The sequence below is a fragment of the Cydia amplana genome, chromosome 26 (assembly GCF_948474715.1).
Source record: "Cydia amplana chromosome 26, ilCydAmpl1.1, whole genome shotgun sequence".
NCBI classification, from domain to species: Eukaryota; Metazoa; Arthropoda; class Insecta; order Lepidoptera; family Tortricidae; genus Cydia; species Cydia amplana.
This window is the reverse complement of record NC_086094.1, coordinates 8,948,569-8,965,926: the sequence shown is the minus strand read 5'-3', so window position 1 is coordinate 8,965,926 and position 17,358 is coordinate 8,948,569. Positions and strand designations below refer to the sequence as shown.

General features: G+C 56.4%; 2 protein-coding genes across 2 annotated transcripts; both read right to left on the bottom strand.

Moving 5' to 3' along the window:
* Window positions 1-6,793: 6,793 nt before the first annotated feature.
* On the bottom strand, window positions 6,794-9,130 carry LOC134660223 (serine/arginine repetitive matrix protein 2-like). The gene has a single exon (XM_063515948.1). It carries the CDS (start codon window positions 9,128-9,130, stop codon window positions 6,794-6,796), a length of 2,337 nt encoding a protein of 778 aa, XP_063372018.1.
* A 4,722-nt stretch (window positions 9,131-13,852) lies between these two features.
* Window positions 13,853-16,168, bottom strand: LOC134660222 (uncharacterized). Its single transcript, XM_063515947.1, has 2 exons — window positions 14,968-16,168; window positions 13,853-14,778 (listed from the first exon to the last, which is right to left on the bottom strand). Exons 1-2 carry the CDS (start codon window positions 16,166-16,168, stop codon window positions 13,853-13,855), a joined length of 2,127 nt encoding a protein of 708 aa, XP_063372017.1.
* Window positions 16,169-17,358: the final 1,190 nt, after the last annotated feature.

Sequence of the window (17,358 nt, the reverse complement as noted above, 5' to 3'; positions counted from 1 at the left end):
CGCCGAGATGAAACGAAGAGTCTCCACCAGGAAGCGCAGAATACGGTGCGCAGCCCCTGTACGAAGGTCGAAGGTCGTCGAAGAGTACCTAAAAGAAAAAGAGGAATATGAGCAAAGAGCAGCTAAAGCCCAGGTCGAAAGCTGGAAGGACTTCTGCCAAAAACAGGACAGAGAAGGATTGTGGGAGGGCATCTATAGGGTCATAGGAAGGGTAACAAAAAGGGAAGAAGACTTGCCACTCCAAAGGGACGGCAAAATACTGAACGCCGCTGATTCCGCGAAGTTGTTGGCGGAGACCTTTTTTCAAAAGGACCCTGTCAATAATGACAACGAACACCATCGCCATATTAGACAGAAGGCCGAAAAAGTGAATGAAGGTGAGCAAAGTACAATTTGTGAACCTCCATTTACAATGGCGGAACTAAACTGGGCCACAAAGTCTTTTAACCCCAAAAAAGCGCCAGGAGAGGACGGCTTCACAGCCGATATATGCTGCGAAGCCATCAAAAGCGACCCCGACCTATTTTTAACGCTCCTAAACAAATGCTTTGAACACCACTACTTCCCCAAGTCCTGGAAAGAAGCAACCGTGATAGCCCTAAGAAAACCTGGCAAAGAAAATTACATGGAACCTAAATCCTACAGGCCAATCGGACTTCTCCCGGTGCTGGGTAAGATCTATGAAAAACTACTAGTAGCTCGACTGAAATACTACCTAATACCACGCATGAGTACCAGACAGTTTGGATTTATGCCACAAAGGAGTACCGAAGACTCCCTCTATACCATGATGCAACATATAAAAAGGAAATTAGATCAAAAGAAAATCATAACCGTAATATCGTTGGATATAGAGGGAGCCTTCGATAGCGCCTGGTGGCCAGCAATAAGAGTCCGACTAGCAGAGGAAAACTGCCCACTGAGCCTGAGAAGAGCTATTGATAGTTATCTGACAGACAGAAAGGTCAAGGTAAGGTACGCGGGAGAGGAGCACTGCACAGAGACTAACAAGGGGTGCGTGCAGGGCTCCATAGGTGGACCGATCTTGTGGAACCTCTTGCTTGATCCACTCCTTAAGAGCCTAGAAGAAAGTGGAGTTTACTGTCAGGCATTCGCAGACGATGTGGTTTTAATCTTCGATGGGGAATCCGCAGTAGAAATCGAAAGACAGGCCAATGCAGCACTCGAACGTGTTCAGGCGTGGGGTGTGAAAAATAAATTGAAATTTGCCCCACACAAAACTGTTGCAATGGTAGTTACCAAAAGACTAAAATACGACACACCACGACTGAGCATGGGCGCAGTGAGCATAGAGATGTCAAGAGAAATAAAGATATTGGGAGTAACCATCGACGATAAATTAACGTTTAACTCACACGTGGCGAATGTCTGCAGAAAGGCGATTGGAGTGCATAAGAGATTGGCAAGAGCGGCTAAGGCGAGCTGGGGCCTGAACCCAGAAATAATACGTACAATATATGTGGCGACGGTGGAACCCATCGTCCTCTATGCCGCAAGCGTGTGGGCACCAGCAGCAAAGAAACTGGGAACAATAAAACAGCTAGCAACTGTTCAGCGGGGGATTGTGCAAAAAATGTGCAAAGCCTACCGTACAGTGTCGCTAAACTCAGTCCTGCTGCTGACAGGGATACTGCCTCTCGACCTCCGAGTCCGCGAGGCAGCTTCACTATATGAAGCTAAGAGGGGAGTACCCCTGCCAGAACTGAGAGATAGGCGGGTTGAGCGCATGTCGGCAGCTGCGGAAGCCCCGCACCCTGCAGAGCGAAGCGAGGTAGAAATTATAAGCCTGGTAGACCGAGAGCAAGTAGATGCGCACAGTGACCACGAAGTCCGCATCTTTACAGATGGAAGTAAAATCGGAGGCAAAGTGGGCGCAGCACTGTCCATCTGGAACGAGGCGGCCGAAACCAAGGTCCGCAAGCTCGCCCTACCAAGCTACAGCACTGTCTACCAGGCGGAGCTATTGGCGCTGTGTATATCAACACGGGAAATCAAAAAACACAAGGCGAAAACGTTTGGAGTCTACAGCGACTCTATGGCTGCCCTCCAAACCCTAAAAAACAGCAACTGCCTTCATCCTCTAGCTGTAGAGGCAAGAGAAAACATCAGATCATGTAGCATCCAAGGGAAATCTATCTCAATACATTGGATAAAGGCACATGCAGGATTGGAGGGCAATGAAAGAGCTGATCAATTAGCGAAAGAGGCCGCTTTAGACTCCAAACAAAAACCAGAATATGACCTGTGCCCGGTATCTTTTGTCAAGCGGAGCATTCGATTGGATACGCTGGAAGAATGGAACAATAGGTACACGAGCAGTGACACAGCGTCGGTAACAAAGGTATTTTTCCCAAACGCGGTTGCGGCATACAGGACAGTAAGAAAGCAAAGTATATCGTATGTAAGGACACAAATAATGACGGGGCATGGTGGGTTCTCGGAATACTTAAACCGTTTTAAGTGTAAAGGGAGCCCATCATGCATCTGTGATCCGGAAGCGAAAGAAACTGTCCCACATATATTGCTTGAATGCCCAGCCCACACAAGAGAACGATTTGACCTGGAACAGAGTATTGGACAAAACATGACGCTAAACAATATTCAGGAAATTATGCAGAGTCAAGACAAAGCAAAGTTCCTAAAATACTGCGAAAAAATTGCCCAAATAGTAATAAATAGAAATAAATTGGTATAAGTAAAATATGTTTATAAATTATAATAAGTATAATATAATAAACATATAGGAATAAGAGAGAAAAATAGTAGCACAACGTAGTTGAGAACATGTATTGTGAACGTAGACTTAAGGCATAATATAAGAAATCAAAATGTAAATATAGACAAATATAAGAAATGTAAAAAATTTAAACAGAAGCCACCCCTTGTAGGCACGTTGGCCCCTTGTCTTTTATTGAAATAAAGAACCCACGATCTTAAAACCCTAAGATAGAAAACATAGCTGGGCATCCCACCCAGACCAGATGCAAAAGAAGATGTATGAAAGAAAGAATAGTATGAAGAATGGAAGTACGAGCAGTAGAAAAAGCGAGAACTAGTATGACAGAGTCGCATAGCAAAGTCTCCGATCATGTTGGAGGAGCATAGAAAAAAAAAAAAAAAAAAAAAAAAAAAAAAAAAAAAAAAAAAAAAAAAAAAAAAACCTAACCTAACCTAACCTAACCTAACCTAACCTAACCTAACCTAACCTAACCTAACCTAACCTAACCTAACCTAACCTAACCTAACCTAACCTAACCTAACCTAACCTTTTTTTTTTTTTTTTTTTTTTTTTTTTTTTTTTTTAAGAGGGGAAATGCGTTACGCATACCACCCGGCGCGGGGACGGGCCGGGTGGTTATGTGGGACTCCCTGTTGTGGGCTGATGAGACCCCAGGTATACCCACTAAAACCCCTCTGTTGACCGCCTCATGGCTTTAAAGGCGAGGCACGGGAAACGGCCGGGACCATGCTTCCGGAACCCCGCCAGCGGCTGTCCGAACTCCGGACTCGACTTCGGAGGAACTGTGTTCCTCTACTCTAGAGTGTGCCATTTTTTGGCGCATTGGCCGTCCCAGGGACCCTCGTGTAGGCGACAGATGTCCCGAGCCTGCCGCCCACGGGTACCCTTAAGGGGGAAGTCGGCGGTTGTGCGCCAAACGCCTCCTTCCTACGCGCTTGCGGCGCATCGGTTGGGAGGCCGGATCTTCCTCCCTTTCTCTTTCCGCGGTCTCTTTTCTCGCCATCACGTCTTCGCAAAAAGAGACCACCGCTTTCCATGATCTGTCGCTGTCTGCCATAGTTTTCACCACGGCAGGCAGGGACAGGTCGTGCCCCACTACAGCCACGAGTGTGGCCCGCTGTTCAGTCCAAGCTGGGCATACAGCCAGCGTATGTTGTCCCGTGTCTTCGGCCGCGCCACACTCGTGGCATATCGGCGTCGGTTCTCGGCCCAATCTGCACAGATATCGGCCAAAACATCCGTGTCCAGAGAGGACCTGCGTCACTCGGAATGTCATAGGGCCGTGGTCCCGGTCAAGCCATTGTTTTAGGACCGGACGTATTGCCTCTATGGTCTGGTGGCCAGCAATTGGCTGCTCCAGTCTCTCCTCCCAAATGCCCACCATTTCCAGCCGAATTTCTTCACGCCGTCCATCTATTTCCCTCGGTGCTGGTGGCTCATCCCTCTCGTGCATCTCCGCGCGCCAGCGGTAAACAGCTGCGAGGGCTCTTGCATCGAGGTCCCAGGGCAGAGATCCCGCTAAAGCACACGCAGCATCCGTAGATATGGTACGGTATCCCCGGATTACCCGCAGCGCCATTGCTCTTTGCGCTTTTCTCAACTGCGTAGAGTTTTGCCTTCCCAGGGCGTCAGCCCAGACGGGTGCGCCATATAAGGCCATGGAGCGCACGACTCCCGTGTACAAACGGCGGCATGAGGCCTTGGGCCCTCCCAAATTTGGGAGTATGCGCCCTAGGGCCGCCGCTGCACTGAGCAGTTTTGGAGCCAAGCGTTGGAAATGGGCCTGAAAGTTCCATTTGCTGTCGAGTATAACGCCCAGGTAGCGCAGGGTCGGCTTGACAGCAATCGAGACCCCGCCTACTATAATTTGGGCTCCTACCGGAGGACCTCTACGGTGGCCATAAAAACAAATGGCCTCGGATTTCTGTAGGCCGACTTCCAGGCCCAACCGCCGTATTCGGCTGACAACGTGGGCAACACCCGCAGTTGCCAGAATTGCCGCATCGCGAAAACTGGGTCCGCGGGCCGTCACCAGCGTATCATCGGCATAGCAAAACACGTCTACTCCAGGAAGGTTTGCCCCCCGCAGTACCCAGTCGTAGCCGACATTCCAAAGTAGCGGGCCCAAAACCGATCCCTGAGGGACACCGCATTCCACCCTTTTCTGTCCCCAATTTCGCTGCCCAGGCCAGGTCACAAATCGCTCACTTAAATAGGCCCTGATAATATGGGCCAGGTGAGGCGGAACCCTGTGGTAGCGCAAGGCCTCGTTTATGGTTTCCCAGGGCATGGTATTGAAGGCGTTGGCTATGTCTAACGACACAGCCAAGACAGCCTCTCCCCGAGAGACAGACTCCTGTGCCAGCCTTTTCACCTGCAGGATCGCGTCCACTGTAGAACGGCCGCTCCTGAAGCCGTATTGATTTTCGGCCAAGTCTGGGCCAACCCCTTGCAAATGCTTGATGAGACGGGACGCTATGATGCGCTCGAATAGCTTCCCCACCTCATCAAGCAAGACAATCGGCCGGTATGCCGAAGGCGAATCAGCCGGGCGACCCTCTTTCTTTAGCAGGACCAGTTTCCCTGATTTCCATCCTACTGGGAAGCGGCCCTGCTCCAGGCATGCCGTGAAGAGACGGATAAGTCGCGGCTCCAGCTCTTTCAACGCGAGGGCCCAAGCGCGGCCAGGGACTCCGTCTGGTCCAGGAGCAGTGTTTTTGGCTCGCATCTTAGTCACTGCTACGCCGAATTCAACTGCTGTTACAGGTGGCACTTCAGCTTCCTCCACTTCGTCTGCTCGTGGTGGTGCCATTGCTGGCGGCCTGTTATTACCTCCCCTAGGGAACAATGCCGAGACCACGTCGTTGACAAATTCAGGTTCCAACGTTTGGGTGAGCGGGGGGCCCCAGGAGCGTAATTTGTTCCTAACGAGCTTGTAGGGCCGGCCCCAAGGATCCGCATTCAAGGTGTCGATAAATGCTTCCCTCGCAGCGTCTATGGCATTTCCTATGGCTGCTTTTAGGGACTTCTTTGCCTCCTTGTACAAGGCGTAAAGGTTCCTTTCCGCATCTTCGTCTGTTCGTCGGCGTCTCTGCCTTGTATACCGACGCCGCGCGGCTGTACAGTCCTTGTGCATTTGTGCAAGCTCAGCCGTCCACCAATACACCTTTCTTTTTTGTGGTGGAGGCTTGGCCCTGGGCATCGCCGTGTCGCATATTAGTGTCATGGCATCCCGGAACCAGGATGCTTCCGTCTCCACCACTACTTCGCCTTCCGGCGAAGGGAGCCAAGCCTGTACAATAGCCGCCTCTAAAAGAAGGTCTCGGTCCATTTTACCGAGAGCCCATTTTGGACCTCCGCCGCCAATCGGTAGCCTGCAATTATGGCCGACTTGAGCTACTGGCGACGTGGAGACGTCGTAACGGATGTACAGGTGATCGGACAACGTCTCCACGTCTACCAGTACCCTCCAATCACGGACACAGCGTGCCAGGGCGGCATTTGTGAAAGTCAGATCCACTATTGATCCGCCTTGTTGCCGCACGCACGTGTTAGTGACTCCCTGGTTGGCTAGGGTCAGCCCTGACGCAATTGCCCACTCTTCAACGACCTCACCGCGCACGTCCGTCGCCGGCGAACCCCACGCAGTGGACTTCGCATTAAAATCTCCGGCGACGACCACTGACCCCCGGTCATAAAGCTGGCTGACTCGGGCGCCTACCTCCACCAGGAAACGTTCAAATTCGGCCAAACAGCGATTCGGAGAGAAGTAGATGCCGACGAAAGTGACACGTTCATAATTTGCCGCCACATAACCTTTCCCTCTTACGACGCTTTCGAATGTGCCTGTACCTCCTCTTGCCACCAAGGCGACAACTCCGTCCATGTCAGACACCCAATCGCTTCGCGGTGGAACCGAATACGGCTCAGCCACGACTGCCACATTTATACTCCACTGAGCCAGGGACTGGAAAAGCAAATCCTGAGCCCTGGCGCAGTGATTGAGGTTAGTTTGCAACACCTTTATTGTCATTAATTGTCGGTTGTTACGATCTCCATCTCAGCCTCTTCCACCGCACCGGTGGAGGGGATAACAGCCTGGGAGGGGGCCCGGGGGCCATCGCCAGCGTGTTTTGTCTTTGGTTTGGGATTGGTGCATGCTTTGGACCCGATTTTATGGTCCGCAGGTTTTCCCGCAGCATGACACAGGATACATTGAGGTGATCCTGAGCAAGCTGACCTCTTATGTCCTGGTTGACCGCAGTTGTAGCAGTGGTTGCTGTAGTCTTCAGACGCTATGCATTGGGCCCCAGTGTGCCCCGTCTGTAGGCAGCGAAAGCACCTCATGGGTCTTTCTTCCAGCAAGCTAACTTTAGCCGAGAGGCCCCAACCGAGTTCAAGGCGACCAGCCTGAGTGATTTTCTTGGCTGCCGTGACAGGGCAGCGCACCCACAGAGTGCCGAGTCTTCTAAGACCTCGACGAACCTCGCCGGTCTTTACCAGTGCTGCCGGGCACTGGCCGACGCTGGCGATCGCAGCTACTACCACCTCGGGCGATATTGAGTCGTCCAACTCTGTCAGCCGGAGCTCTGCGCATTTTACCGGTCTTGATACCCGAACAGCTTCTGGACCTAGTTTTTCCACCAGCGCTCTGGCCAGTTGGTCGGCCTTGTCACCACTGGTAGTTCCCGGGACCTCTAGAACGGTGCCCCCAGTGATAGCGCGCTTGATCCGTAATGCAGTAATGCCGAGTCCAGCCAAATCGACCCTGCTCTTGGCCTCCGTAAGGACTTTCGCATACGTTACCCCCTTTTCTACTGCCTCTGGGAGCAGTGTCAAAACCACCGCTGAAGAACGCGGGGGTACCAATTTGCGCGCCTTCTTTGGTTGCTGTTTCTGTTTCGGTTGTGTTTTGGAAACAGCTTTGGTCGTCTTCTTTTTCCTTTTGCCCTTGGGGCCTACCTTTTGCCATTCTTCCCCTGTAGAGGGACATGCAGATGCTGGCTGGGTCCGAAAGGTCGCCGTGCTCTGGTTGACATTGGGCTGTGGGACAGCGCTTTTCTTGCCCTTGCCCTTGCCCTTGCCGCTGATCTTTTGCGGCTCCTCAGTATAGTTTGGTGGTCCCTTCTTACCGGCGATAGGGACCACTGACTTCGCGGGCTTTTGGACGACGTTAGCAGCCGACTCTTTCCTCTTGTCGCTTGCTAGTGGTGGACGGAGACTTTGAGCTGGCAATAGTCTGCCTTCCTTCTCTAAACCGTCAAATCGAGCATTAATCATGCTACCTACTTGCTTTGTAACAGCCTGGACAATGCTCTCTATGTCTAGGGCCGCAGGTTCGTTAGGCTTAGCCTTCTTTTTGGATGGCGCCGGTGGATGAGGTCCCGACGGCACAGATTGAGCCTCGTTCATTTCCTCTGTGGGAAGCGAGCTCCGATGCGACATTTCAAAGCGTTGCATGTCCTCGCGAATTTTCCGGAGTTCAGAGCGGACATCTGCCAGTTCCGCTTTAAGGCGCTTGTTCTCTGCCTCTAGTTGCCGGGTTTCGTCGGATACCGTGTGTGTCCTCAGCACCTCAAAGACCTTCTTCATTTCCTTGGCTGAGTCCTTCAGGGCCTTTTGAAAGGTGCCCTTAAGATGACTGGACTTTTGGGCCACCATGTCGATGGCTTCCAGGCTGGCACGGACGCGATCGTTAAGGTTCACCTCGTCGTCGGTGGACGTTTCCGATAATCTCACTTGGCGGGTTCCTAAAGACCGACAAAATTTCTCCGCCTCTTCTTCGTTGCGAAGCCGCAGTTCTTCGCGCTTCGCCTTATTGGCCGCTTCAACAGCCTTTGCATAACGGACATATTCCCCCGTGGTGGGAGTCCGGCCTCTTCCTCTGCGTGTAGGCGCTACAATTGTCGAGGTACCAGGACCATCGTCAAAATTCGGCGACCTAGATCGCGACCTTTCATTTGAGGCCACAAGCTCGCGGTCGCAGCGGGTCAGCACCACCCGCAAATCCGGGAGAGATTCTCTCCGCGAGGGGGCCGCTGCGATCGGGGGCCCCGCCACGGCCTCCGTGGGCTGTGGGGTGGTCTCGAGTGGCTGCTCCGGCCCCGAGCACTTAGCTTTGGCTCGGGCCGCACCCACACAGTTTCCTCGTCCTCTCTTATTTGGCCCGTAGCCGGGCCTTGCTCCGGAGACGGAAGCATCACCATCAGATGCCCCCGACCCGTCCTCCTCGCTCAGGAGCCGCTTCCGCGCTTCCCCGGATTGGCCGGAGGTGGGACCATGCAGCGAGCCGTCGCAGTCGGTCGTCTCGCTTTCGGTGTCTGTTTGCAGCGGCGACCAGTAAACGTCCCCACCAGGCAGGTCGCGCATGTCCACTTTTCGGGGGGAAAAAAAATTCCTCGCTACCTGACGGGAACGTTTCCAGCCCGCCGCGAGCCCTTCTCCCACAAAACACCCTCGTGGGGATTGGCGTGGGTGACCGCACGTATTCCTGCGGTACCGCGCGTAATCCATCTTTGGGGGGCCCAGTGGAGGCTCCTGCCTCCGCCGGACGACTGTTCTCCCCATCACCCCCTCCTTGCAGCCTCAAGACCAAATCACTCTGCAAATCGGTGTCCATGAAGTATTTGCTTATGTCGTCGTTTCGGGATCGTGAGTGGTTTGCCCCCCCAGAATACGGAAGGCGGCATGTCGCCACAGCATGGGCAATTGCCCGTCCTGTGGCGACATGGAGGATTGGAACCTCCTGGGGTAGTTTTCCATTTTCGTTTCCACTCATTTTTTGTGCTATTTTGAGGAGGTATGCCCCTCCCTGACGCTTGTGACTGGACTCCCTCCAGCCACGCATCCCATCGGCACGTCAGACACACCTTGGGATTGGGGTGATTTTTATAGTGGTTTTCTTCCACTTTTCCATCCGCCGCGCTTGGTGGCCGGAGCCATCCCCACTCCTCCTCCACAGCCACTCCTCAATCGAGAAACTGCTCCTCGGGCAAAAATCCGGAATGTGACCCCCCGCAGCCGTCATTGGAAGTCAAAAGCCCCCCAGACGCACAACAGATACGCGCGGCATCCGGTGCGCGATCCTCCCGATCCGCTAACACCGCCGACCCGCCCGGAGAAATGGATCTGCAATTGGGTTTCACAGAAGCCCAATGCACAATCCTTCCAGACAGCTAGGCAATGTTAGAAAAGCAGAAGGCTCCCCAATCCGGCAACCACCCACATCCACGACGCGTCAGGGAGCCCTCAGCCTCCTCCAGCGCCTACGGGGGGAGGTCCCCAGACGTCCGCGCGCGAAACAGTGTCTCGATTGACACAGCATTGCTCCTCCTCTCTGCTCATCCACTGCGCCGTCTGCTTATTCAGAGGGACGCGTGGAGAGCCATTCTCGGGCACAAAGCCCCCCAAATCCCCCCCCTGGTGTTTGGTTCGCGGGACTACGTCCTACCCCAGCACGACAACGGGCCGGGGCATTCCCCTATCCACCACCTGGGGACGCGCCACGTCGGGGTTCACCTCCCCGCCCACTCGGACACCCGAGCAGGTCCGTGGAACCTAACCTAACCTTTTTTTTTTTTTTTTTTTTTTTTTTTTTTTTTTTTTTTTTTCGTTGGAAAAATGCTTTATGCATACCCGCACACCCGGGGGAGGAAATGCGGGTTATGTGGGACTCGGCAAAGGTGCCGCTACCCACTAAAAAACCAACGGTATGCCTGCACGCCACCAGTGGGGCGTGGCCACGGGTTCTCTGGAGTACGCAACCGCAACCACGCCGGCGCCGCCCGCCTATGCAGCGGGCCCTTCTCTTGAGGAACTTCTACCCCTGCCTCCTCAGAAGGCGCGTGGGCATACCACGCGCGCCCTCTCTGCGAGGCCTATGTAATGGGCAGCGACGCCCCCGCGCCGCTGCCCAGACCTCGCTAGGTGGGGGGGAGGAGATGGGCATACGCTCTCCTCCGGGCCCCTGTGCGCTTGCGGCGGATCGGGTGCGAGGCTGGGTTGGCCTCCCTTTCCCTCTCCGCTGCCTCCTTCTGCGACATTACATCCTCGCAGAAGGAGAGGACCGCTTTCCACGACCTCTCGTCGGCAACCATAGCCTTAACTACGGCTGGCAAGGAGAGGTCGTTCCCCACCACTGCCGCGAGTTCGCGGCGCTGCCCCTCCCAGGCTGGGCATTCCTCCAGGGTATGCTGCGCCGTGTCCTCGCCGCAGCCACACTGGTGGCACTCCGCCGTCTCCTCCCGTCTTGCGTACCGGTGCAGGTAGCTCCCGAAACAGCCATGCCCCGTGAGCACCTGCACCAGCCGGAATGTTAGCGAGCCCCGCTCTCTCTCCAGCCAGTCTTGTAGGACCGGCCGGACCGCCTCGACAGTCCGGTGCCCTTCCTCGCGTCCAGCCAGTTGCTCCTCCCATTGGAGGACAATGGACTGCCGGACGAGGAGCTTTTGCGCCTCTACCTCCCTAGGCGCAGGATGGAACTCCCGCAGCCGGAGCTCCCTGCGCCACTCGTATAGAGACGCTTGGGCCTCCGCCTCCAGATCCCACGGAGGCGTTCCCGCCAGCAAGCACGCCGCATCATATGAGGTGGTGCGGTAGCCGCGTACGACGCTGATGGCCATCGCCCTCTGAGCCTTTCTCAGCAGGGCGACATTTCGGGCCGCCAGATTCACCGCCCAGATCGGCGCCCCGTACAGGGCCATCGATCGCACCACCCCCATATATAGACGGCGGCTCGCCACCTCCGGCCCCCCGATGTTGGGCATCAGCCTCTTCAGTGCGGCCGAAGCTGCCATTAGTCGGGGGGTCAGGCGGGCAAAGTGCTCGCGGAAGCTCCATCGGGAATCGAGGACAAGTCCAAGATATCTCATATTGGACTTTACCTCGATTCGGGTGCCACCAACGACGATGCTGGATCCTACAGGCGGCGCCTTCCGGGCTGCGTGGAAGCAGAGCGCCTCGGACTTGTGTAGCGCCACCTCCAGACCCAGCATCGTTATACGTCTCACCACCTGTGCCACCGTCACGGTGGCGAGGCGTGCTGCTTCCCGGTACGAGGTCCCCCGGGACGTGACCAGCGTGTCATCTGCGTAGCAGGTCACACTTGACCCCGGGAGAAGCTCCCCCCGCAGCACCCAGTCGTACCCAATGTTCCACAGGAGCGGCCCTAAGACCGAGCCCTGTGGAACACCGCACGATGTCTCCCACCTTATAAGCCCGCCACCCCGGACCGGATACTCCACACACCGCTCCGAGAGGTAGGCCCCGACTATTTGGCACAAATAGGGAGGCACTTTGTGGTATTTTAGCGCCTCCCTAATGCACGACCACGGCAGGGTGTTAAAGGCATTGGCGATATCCAAGGACACCGCCAGGAGAACCCCACCGTGGTCAACCGCCTCATCCGAGAGGGCTTTGATGCGTGCGACCGCATCCACGGTCGACCTGCCTTCCCGGAATCCAAACTGCTGCTCGGACAAGTCGGGTCCCACACCTCGGAGGTGCTCGACGAGGCGACAGCAGATGATGCGCTCGAAGAGCTTGTCAGCCTCGTCGAGCAATACGATCGGACGGTAGGCTGATGGAGATTCCGCGGGACGCCCATCCTTTTTTAGGAGGACGAGCCGGCCGGTTTTCCATATGGTCGGAAATTGGCCGGACTGTAGACAGGCGTCCAGTAGCCCGCGGAATCTCTCCCCTAGGGACCGCAGCGCCAGAGCCAGGACGCGTCCTGGGATCCCATCTGGACCCGGTGCCGTGTTTTTGGCTTTTAGCCTCCGCACGGCTGCGTCTAGCTCTGCCTCCGTTACCGGAGGCACCCCGACTTCCGCACCCTCGAACCCTGCGAGCTGATGGGGAGGTGCCATTTCTGGGGGCTGGTGTTCCGGTCTGTTCGGAAACAAGTTGGAAACAACAACCCCCAGTAGTCGAGGCTCGAGACTCTCTGTCAAGGGGGGGGCCCAAGGGCGTAATTTACCCCTGACCGTCTTGTACGGCCTCCCCCATGGGTCTCGGTTTAGAGTCTCGAGAAGCTCCGCTCTGGCGCTCGCCTTTGCCTCGCAGATGGAGAGCTGCAGCGCCTTGACCGCCTCCCTGTAGGCACTGTACAGCCGCGTCTCCTCTTCAACGTCTCGGTGTCTGCGTCGACGGGACCGTGTGTACTGGCGTCTCGCCCTGTTGGAGCGGGATCGGAGTTCTTCGATTTCTCGCGACCACCAGTACACTTGACGCTTCGGAGGCCGTGGCTTGGCTCGCGACATGCCTGCGTCACAGACTTGTGACATGGCTTCGCGGAACCAGGCTGCCTCCTCCTCGGTCTCCACAGGCCCAGGAGATGTTGTCCAGGCCTGGACGAGGGACGCTATCTCCACCGCTTCGCGATCCAGGCTGTTCAGGGCCCAACGAGGGTAAGGGGTCGCAGCACGGCCATTCGGACGACGATCCGTGTCTGTCGTGCCTCCGGAGGACGTGGAGACATCAAACCGGATGTACAAATGGTCTGATAATGTCTCCACCGTCTCCAGTACTCTCCAGCCACGGACGCGGGTCGCGAGTGCCGGGGTCGCGAACGTCACGTCCACTATGGATTCTCCCTGCCAGCGCACGCAGGTGCTGGCCGACCCTCGGTTCAGAACCGACATTCCGGTCATCGTCGCCCATTCCTCTAGAAGGTCTCCGCGAATGTCGGTTGCGGGACAGCCCCAGGCCATGGATTTGGCGTTTAAGTCACCTGCGACAACTACCTGGCGCGGTTGGGTCTGCCCAACGAGAGCCGCCAGCTGGCCGAGGAAGGCTTCGAACTCGGAGACTCTTCTGTTGGGGGAGAAATATACCCCGATCAGGGTAATTTCGCCCCAGAGGACAGCCACATAGCCTCGACCCCTCGACAACGTGGAGGGGGGCGGTATACCCTCTACCCCTGCTTTTGTTATAATGGCCACCAAGCCATCCAGGTCCGCAGCCCAGTTGTGGCTGGGGGGGACGTAGTACGGCTCGGCGACCACGGCAGCATCTATCGACCACTGCGCCATGGACTGCAGGAGGAGATCTTGCGCCCCGGCGCAGTGGTTTATGTTCGCCTGGAGGATCCGATTAGTTGACCTCGTCATTTGGCGCATTGCTAATCGGGCCCTCTTGTGCAGCCAGAGGCGCCGCCACTCCAGGGGTGCCTGATTTGTTGGTCACCTTCCGGGACATGCGTTTTGGGGCTTTAGCCCCCATCGCGCAGGTACTGCTGCCGGCACTGTGGTCAGCAGATTTGCCCGCTGCAGTGCACAGAGTGCAGTGGGGCGCGGCGGTGCAGTCCCTGGCCCGGTGACCAGATTGACCGCATCGGTAGCACTGGTCACTGCGGTCGATTTCTGAGGTGCACCCCTTCCTAACATGGCCAGGCACCAGGCAGCGGAAGCACCTCAGGGGTCGGGACTCCAGCAGCTTCACGTTTGCCGAAGCCCAACCGACGAGGAGTCGCCCCTCAGCCACTTTCTTGGCGGCTGCTACGGGGCAGCGAGCCCACGCTGTGCCCAGGCCTGTTGGCGCGCGGGAGATCCGGCCAACTTTCACTGCCTCTAGGGCACACCCTCCAACTTTCGCCACGGCAGCGGCGAGCTCTTCCTCTGTAACCGAGTCATCCAGGCCGGAAATGCGCATCTCCGCGCATTTTACCGGCCTAGAGATGCGGACGTCGGCCACATTAAGCGTCTCCCTCAACTTGGCAGCAAGAGAGTCTGCTTGGTTGCCGCTGGTGGTGTCTGGGCCTGGGATCTCCAGGATTGCCGCCCCTGTCACTGCCCTACGGAACCTTAGACCGGTGATACCGAGCCCATCCAGGGAAATTTTGGACTTGGCCTCCGTGATCAACGTTCCGTAGGTAACGCCCCTCTCTTCTGCTCCCGTCTCCAGGGTGAGGACTACGGCGGCTGACCGCGGGGTGCGCAGTAGCGCCTTGGTCTTATTGCGACCCTTCCCTTCTTGCGCTTTCCGCGGTGCCGCCGGCTGTTGCGGCTTCGCAGTCGTCGCTGCTCCAACGGGAGACTTCTTTTTGTTCTTCTTACCCCGCTTGACCACAGTCGTCCATTCCTCTTCCGAGGCAGGCACTGTTGTCTGCAGCCGAGGCTGCCGGACTTGGGAAGCGGGGCCAGGAACACTCGTAGGACGCTTTTTGGGCCCCTCCTTCTTTTTATTCTTTTTCGCAGCCCGCTTCGCACCCGCTGGGTTGGTAGGTGCTGGAGTGTGACCGGGGGGAGAGCTTCCTGCTTTGGAAGGTGTGGGAGCAGACGACACCTGAGTAGGTTGCTGTGGGAGCAGTTTCTCCTCCAGGGCGCTCAACCTTGTACCCATCATTTCAGTCACCTTGGCCACGATATTGCGCTCTAAGTCACCTTGCTCCCGAGCAGGTGATGTCGTCGTCTCTTGGCGCGTCCCTTCGAGGCGCTGCCCAAGGCTAGTGCGCAAGTCGCCCATCTCCTTACGGAGCTCGGCCATTTCCGCCTTAAGGCGAGCGTTTTCGGCGGCGAGCCTCCTCGTCTCATCGGAGACAGTCCGGCCCCTCATCTCACCGACAGCTTCCCTGATCGCAGCCACAGCCTCCTTCAGGATTCGTTGGTACGTGCCCTTTAGGTTTTTGGACTTGGTGGCCACGTCCTTGATAAGCCCCAGACTATCACGCACCTGCTGGTTTAGGGCCAGGACAGTGCGGTTTTCTTCGTCGTCTGACCCACTTGTCGTCCCAAACGAATCCGGATGGCGGGCAAGCCGTCTTAGCGTCACCATTTTGGACGCGGCCATCAGGTCCTCTTCAGTTTGCAGCTCGAGCTCCCGGCGCTTAGCCTTTTCCTTGGTTAGCCCGGCGTGGCGCGCCGTGGATGGTTGGCGGCCTGTTCCTCGCTTGGAGGGCCCCGAGGCGGACTTTCCTCGCTCCGCAAGATCGGAAGCCTCGCCGCTCGGCGATGCTCCCGTGTCGCTACCACTGCTTCGCTGCCTCTTCCGTCCTGCGGCCATTTGGGCAGTCAGCGAAACGTCGGATTCGGCGGTTTCCCCGTCGGTTGGCACCGGAGAGAAAAATACTCCGTCCCCAGGGAGGTCACCCGTGTCTATTCTCATGGGGGAGAAGAACTCCTCCCTGCCAAGAGAGGGGACCCTTTCTGGCATGCGTTCTATTCGCACTACGGGTTGCCGTCTCTCACTAAGCCCCCTAGCGGGTTTGGGTGGGGAGCGTGTAGAATCCACCGCCGTCCCCGGAGGCACGTCCTCATCATGGAACACCCAGCGCCCCTGGGCGTCCTGAAATGGTCGGAATCCATCCTTGGGGTGGCCAGTGGAGGCTCCTGCCTCCGCCGGACTGCTATTCTCCCCATCACCCCCTCCTTGCAGCCTCAATACCAAATCACTCTGCAAATCGGTGTCCATGAAGTGTTTGCTTGTGTTGTCGTTTCGGGATCGTGAGTGGTTTGCCCCCCCAGAATACGGAAGGCGGCATGTCGCCACAGCATGGGCAATTGCCCGTCCTGTGGCGACATGGAGGATTGAAACCTCCTGGGGTAGTTCTACATTTTCGTTTCCACTCATTTTGTGTGCTATTTTGAGGAGGTATGCCCCTCCCTGACGTTTGTGACTGGACTCCCTCCAGCCACGCATCCCATCGGCACGCCAGACACACCTTGGGATTGGGGTGATTTTTATAGTGGTTTTCTTCCACTTTTCCATCCGCCGCGCTTGGTGGCCGGAGCCATCCCCACTCCTCCCCCCGCCAGAGGTAATTTCTAATAGGGGACCTATTAGAAATTCCCAACAGGGACTTTGCAGCTCACACTGTGCCCTCTGCTATTCAGAGGGACACGCGGAGCCACCCGCCCAGCCACTCCTCAGGGTATCAATCAAGGAACTGCTCCTCGGGCAAAGATCCGGAATGTGACCCCCCGCAGCCGTCATTGGAAGCCAAAAGCCCCCCAGACGCACAACAGATCCGCGCGGCATCCGGTGCGCGATCCTCCCGATCCGCTGACACCGCCGACCCGCCCGGAGAAATAGATCTGCAATTGGGTTTCACAGAAGCCCAATGCACAATCCTTCCAGACAGCTAGGCAATGTCAGAAAAGCAGAAGGCTCTCCAATCCGGCAACCACCCACATCCACGACGCGTCAGGGAGCCCTCAGCCTCCTCCCCAGACGTCCGCGCGCGAAACAGTGACTTGATTTACCCTACATACTGCTCTCACAGCTCCTCCTCTCTGCTCATCCACTGCGCCGTCTGCTTATTCAGAGGGACGCGTGGAGAGCCATTCTCGGGCACAAAGCCCCCCAAATTCCCCCCCTGGTGTTTGGTTCGCGGGACTACGTCCTACCCCAGCACGACAAAGGGCCGGGGCATTCCCCTATCCACCACCTGGGGACGCGCCACGTCGGGGTTCACCTCCCCGCCCACTCGGACACCCGAGCAGGTCCGTGGAACCTAACCTTTTTTTTTTTTTTTTTTTTTTTCGTTGGAAAAATGCTTTATGCATACCCGCACACCCGGGGGAGGAGATGCGGGTTATGTGGGACTCGGCAAAGGTGCCGCTACCCACTAAAAAACCAACGGTATGCCTGCACGCCGCCGG

Excerpts from the sequence above, each read along its gene's own strand:
- LOC134660222 (XM_063515947.1), bottom strand. The coding sequence starts at position 16,168 with ATGGACACCGATTTGCAGAGTGATTTGGTATTGAGGCTGCAAGGAGGG. Across the intron at positions 14,779-14,967 it reads AGCACCTACCAACCCAGCGG|CGACGACTGCGAAGCCGCAA; the intron begins GTGCGAAGCGGG and ends CCGTTGGAGCAG.
- LOC134660223 (XM_063515948.1), bottom strand. The coding sequence starts at position 9,130 with ATGCGCGACCTGCCTGGTGGGGACGTTTACTGGTCGCCGCTGCAAACA.